A 5,182-nucleotide genomic window follows, 5' to 3' on the forward strand; every position below is an offset into this window, starting at 1 on the left:
GGGAACGCCTCGAATCCTGACAGAAGAGCTGGAAGAGGTGGCTGTGGAAAGAGATGTCTGGGCCTCCCTGCTCAAGCTGCTGCCCCATGACCCGACTTTGGAACAAGCGGAATATAATGAATGGATGGATGATCAGCAGCACAAAGTGTCAACTCTCCAATTAAAGTGTCATTACAGTGATTATTCTGGTTAGAGATTCATGAGTCTAACAGCCTCAGGGTAGAAGCTGTTCCTCAGTCTAATGGTTCTGCACTTAATGCTCCTCAAACTCCTTCCTGAGGGGAGCGGGGAAAAGTGTGTGTGCTGGGTGAGTGGGGTCCTTCATGATGCAGGTGGCTCTCTTCCTGCATCTGGAGGTGTAGATGTCTGTGATGGTGGGGAGGCTGACTCCAACAGTCTTCTGTGCAGACTTCGCCACTCTCTGCAAAGCTTTTCTTTCTGCAGCTGTGCAGCCTCCATGCCACACGTTGATGCTGGAGCACAGGATGCTCTCCACTGCACACCTGTAGAAGGAGGTGAGGACTGAGCTTCCCAGACCAGCTCGTCTCAGCCGCCTGAGGAAGTAGAGTCTCTGATGAGCTTTCTTGATCAGGCTGGTGGTGTTGCTGCTCCAGCGGAGGTTGTCATTCAGGTGTACACCCAAGTACTTGTAACTGGAGACACTTCCACTGCAGATCATATGTTCAGGTGGGGTAGGTGTGTTTGTTCCGTCTGAAGTCCACGATCATCTCCTTCATATTGATGTGAATGTTGTTCTTCCTGCACCAGCTCTCCAGTTGTTCCACCTCCTGCCTGTAGCTGGACTCATCGTTGTTTGTGATGCAGCTGTTTATCAGTTGTGAGAAAGTTTAAGGCAGGGCTGGAGATGTCTCTTGTTGGAGCACCCATCTTGGTGTTTTCAGGATTTATGTGTTCATGTTTGTACAATCAAACATTTCAGTAGTACAATATAAACCCTTTGTTCTCTCCGTCAGGTGGTGCAGTGGGCAGTCTCATGGGCGGCTGGCTCACCAGGGGTCAGTTCAGACCCTTGCCTCAGATTCTGATGGAGATGTCGAAAGCCGAGAAGAAGAAGCTCGCCATCGAAGTGATCGTCATACTGGGCAGCCTGATCTGGAGGGACGCGGCTCAGCTGATAGCCCTGGTGATGGGGAACGCCACGCTCCAGCAGCAGGTCACCGCCACAGTGCACAGCTACGTCAAAAAAAACCTCAGAGCATAAGTGTGTTATCGTGACTGAGAGGTGGTGCTGCACGGACCCGACTGACCCTGCGAAACAAAAACCGACGTCTTCGTGTTGGTGCATTTAGTGCCTTACTGGAAACTGAGCAATAATGTTTCACTGCAGAACCCTCTGTTCTTCAGTCATGCAGCACAAATCATGTTTGATTTAAAATAAGTCACCATTAATTTTCACGTGTGCAGTTTCAAACTCTTGAAAAGAGATGAGCCTTAGCTTTTCAGCTGGAAGACAATCTTCCTGTCTACTGTATCAAGGTGCTTTATATGTGAATTTTAAATAAAATGTCAGAGGCTTAAATTCATTTGACTTTACTTGCACCAGGATTCTGTTCTCTGCAGCTCTGACCACACACGGCCATAGCTTCCACTGAAAACTAGAAATTAAAAATGTCTGTTTACTACTTTATCAGTTTTCTGTCTGAGTTTATGCATTTATACAAAGACATATTCTGACAGAATGATACAAGGAGAAAATTGATTGATTGGGTTATGCTAGTAGTTTGTTAGCCACTTCATTAATATAAGTTTCAGCCACACTGCAGTCTTTCTTTTAAATCCATAAATAAGGCATTTTTACACAAGGGAGAAAGAAAATGCAATTTTTGTAAAAAAAAAAAAAAAATCTATTGCAATCTTCAAGTTCAACATAAAAAATGTCAAGTCTTTCTAATAACAGGGATGAGAAGTAAAAAATGTGGTTAAAAACAAAATCTGAGAAATGAAGGTCGTTGCCTTTGAGCAAAAATAATATTCAACTGTGGTTTAATGTTAATTAAATTTTTATTTTAAAGCAAATATTAAGTGGGGTACTTTCCCCCAGTACAAATGTTTGATAAGAGTTTATCTACATTAATCAGTTAATTTGAAAATATAAACAGTAAGCCAACATTTCCTGGATTCATTTCACATGTTGCAGCTTCTCATTTTCTCCACTAGGGGGCAGCAAACTACATTTACACGAATTTAAAGCCTGAAGAATTATATATTTTTAACTCTCATAAAAAATAAGAAATAAACTGATTTTTTTCTTCTTTTTTATTGTAAAAACAATTGAATATGAATGATGACATGATAAGTCCTGCCTTTTATTTATATTTTTTACTCAAGATGTTACAGTTGTGGCACAAAAAAAAAAAAACCTGAACATTTGCAAAAAAAAATAAAAAAAAGGCACAAAAAAAAAAAATCACAGCAAAGAGCAGTTTTAATCACCATAACCCACAGTTCTACAGGACCGATGAGTCAGAAGCATTAAGGGAACCAATCTGCTGCCCTGAATGTTTCTGCAGATGAACCTGAAGTAAACTTGACTCCCGGCAGAGGACGAGACCGACCTGTGCAACACGCAGACAATAAGGAACAGTTCTCGTACAAAGTCGTCACTTAGACTGATTAAGAAGAAAATGGAGCTCACTCTTATTAAAGGCAGTGGATTTGTTCGTTTCCTGGGATGTTAGGGTCAAAGGATGTCAGCGAGTGTTTTGATTAGTGAGCGTTGTGACAAACGCCTGCACGAGCAAAAATAATCAGGAGTCCAGCTGGGTTCTGACGGGAAACCCTCTTGAGTGTGATGTCCCTGAAATATATGATTCAAGTCTGGTTTAACAAAGCTTAAAAAGGCTAAACTAACCTTGACCTGTCCACACAGGGACTTCAGGTGTGCTACATATGTGTGATGTGTAGTGATGTAAGAGTTTTAGAGCCTCTGTCCTTCAGAGCTCTGATTGTTCTGTAGGTGCATTTAGCCCCGTAGGACTCAAATCCTTGGTTCTGTGACGTTTGTGCATCTAATGAATCCTCAGAGGAGTCAACAGGCAGAAGAACCCTGAATCATAAACACAGATGCTGCTTGCACTTTCTATTTAAAGAACAAAAGCAAAGTCACTTGTGAAACGTGCAAAATGAGGTCACAGTGCACTGAAGGCCAACTGCAGCCTCACACACACACAGAAACAACTTGTGTTCAGGATACAGCCCAGCACGTAACGAGAAGCACAACAATAAAAACCTGCAGAGGTGCAGGAAACAAACAGCTGTTATTCTCCAAGCTACATGTCAGTGAGAAGACAATCCCCAATGAGTGGACAGGTGTGACAAACAGGACCTGCGATCAGAATTCAAGACACAATCATTCCTGATGAGCAGCGTCCTGACAGCTGGACAACCTCTGCTGCTGATTTGTCCCAGTTGCTGCTTAAACAAAAAATAAATCAGGAGGTTCAAGTCTGACAGAAAACAGCAGCAGTGCAGAAAACCTGTTTGATCTGAGCTTAGAAAACAAGCACCAACCACCGAGCTCGTTACACTGCAGGTCCTGACGTTTCATCTTACCTGCAGTTTTAAATGGTTTTAGGCTTTTATTTATTTATGTTATACTAGAAAGGCTAAGTGCAGAATGAGCCATACTCTGTAATCAGCATCAAACAGTTATTGTGTGAATGTTTATGAAGCATTTACTGTGATCCATTTTTCTTCTGTACGTTTTTCTCGTTCCACAATTTTTTGTGCTATTTCTACAAATCATAAATCAAAACATTCAGCTCGTTCAGGAGAAAGGAGCTGTGACGTTTGGTATTGGTGCAACTTTAGCTTTTTGAAATATTTAGCCTTTTCTGCCACTTTTTCCTCACATGAAATAAATTGAGCTCATTTTACATCTTTCAAATCTTTAGATCTGTTTACAACCTTTTATTGCTCCTTTTACATTTTGTTCTGCTTCAGCTGCTTTGTGCAAATTTGAACTTTTTCAGCTACTTTCAGCTAATGTCAGCTGTTTTTCCACCGTTTTGTGATCTAACTACAACACTTTTGTGCTTCTAACTTCTTTCTGCTCATTTCAGCTTGTTAAGCTCCTTTCTGCTCATTTATGCACGTTTCAGCCTTTTCTGTTATTTCAGCTACTATTTTGCTGTTTTTATGCTTGTTTTAGCTTTTTCAGCTAATTCCACATTTTTTGCACTTGTCTGAACTTTTTTCAGCCCAATTAAGCAAAATTGTGCTTTTTCAACTTCATTCTGGTAATTTAAGCTACATTCAGTTTTTTAGCCATTTTTCAGATTTTTTTTTTTTATTTGTTGCTAATTTCATCTTTTATCAGATGATTTCCACTTTTTGTGCTCATTTCTGCTTTTTTTCAACCTAATTTGGCAAAATTGTGCTCTCTCCACTTCCTTCTGGTAATTGAAGCTTATTTCTATATTTTCAGCTACTTTTTTGCTAATGTCAGTGTTAGTTAATTTACTAATTTTTGTGCTCATTTCTGCTTATTTAAACCAAGTTAAGCAAATGTATTTTTCTTTCTTCTGCTAGCTTAGGTTTGTTCTTCCTTTTCAGATACATTTCAGCATGTTTTTAGCTAATTTCAGCTGTTTTTTAGCAAGTTCATTAGCAATAAGCATTCAGAGTCAGAGTCAGAGTTTCTTTATTGTCATTCGCACCTCATGTGGTACATGTGGTGGAGTGAAATTATGTACACAGGGTCCCAGTTACATCCAACAAAAGTATAAAATGTAAAAGAAAAACAGTATTAAAATCTAAGATATGAACTAAAAAAAACATCAACTAAATATACACTAAGCACTAATAGCATAAAAAAAATACATCGAACATCAGCACAAACATGAACATGAGTCTGTGTAAGCAGATGTGCACGCATGAACACATCTACATTGAAACAGATCAGCAGCAACATGATGTGATTTTTTTCACAGTGATTATTCTGGTTAGAGATTCATGAGTCTAACAGCCTCAGGGTAGAAGCTGCTCCTCAGTCTAGTGGTTCTACACTTAATGCTACTCAACCTCCTTCCTGAGGGGAGTGGGGCAAAAAGTGTGTGTGCTGGATGAGTGGGGTCCTTCATCATGCAGGTGGCTCTCTTCCTGCATCTGGAGGTGTAGATGTCTGTGATGGTAGGGAGTCTGACTCCAACAGTCTTCTGTG

At 40.4% G+C, this 5,182-nt stretch overlaps 1 protein-coding gene across 2 annotated transcripts in view; it reads left to right on the forward strand.

Moving 5' to 3' along the window:
* Positions 1-1,222, forward strand: part of LOC119423891 (protein C19orf12 homolog) — a 58,576-nt gene extending 57,354 nt beyond the window's left edge. For both annotated transcript variants that reach the window (XM_037691327.1, XM_037691319.1), the window contains one exon: positions 975-1,222. In XM_037691327.1, coding sequence (XP_037547255.1) covers positions 975-1,222 — 248 coding nt within the window. The remainder of the gene's footprint in view (positions 1-974) is intronic.
* Positions 1,223-5,182: the final 3,960 nt, after the last annotated feature.

The sequence above is a fragment of the Nematolebias whitei genome, chromosome 2 (genome assembly GCF_014905685.2).
Source record: "Nematolebias whitei isolate Nwh7 chromosome 2, NemWhi1, whole genome shotgun sequence".
Taxonomy (NCBI): Eukaryota; Metazoa; Chordata; class Actinopteri; order Cyprinodontiformes; family Rivulidae; genus Nematolebias; species Nematolebias whitei.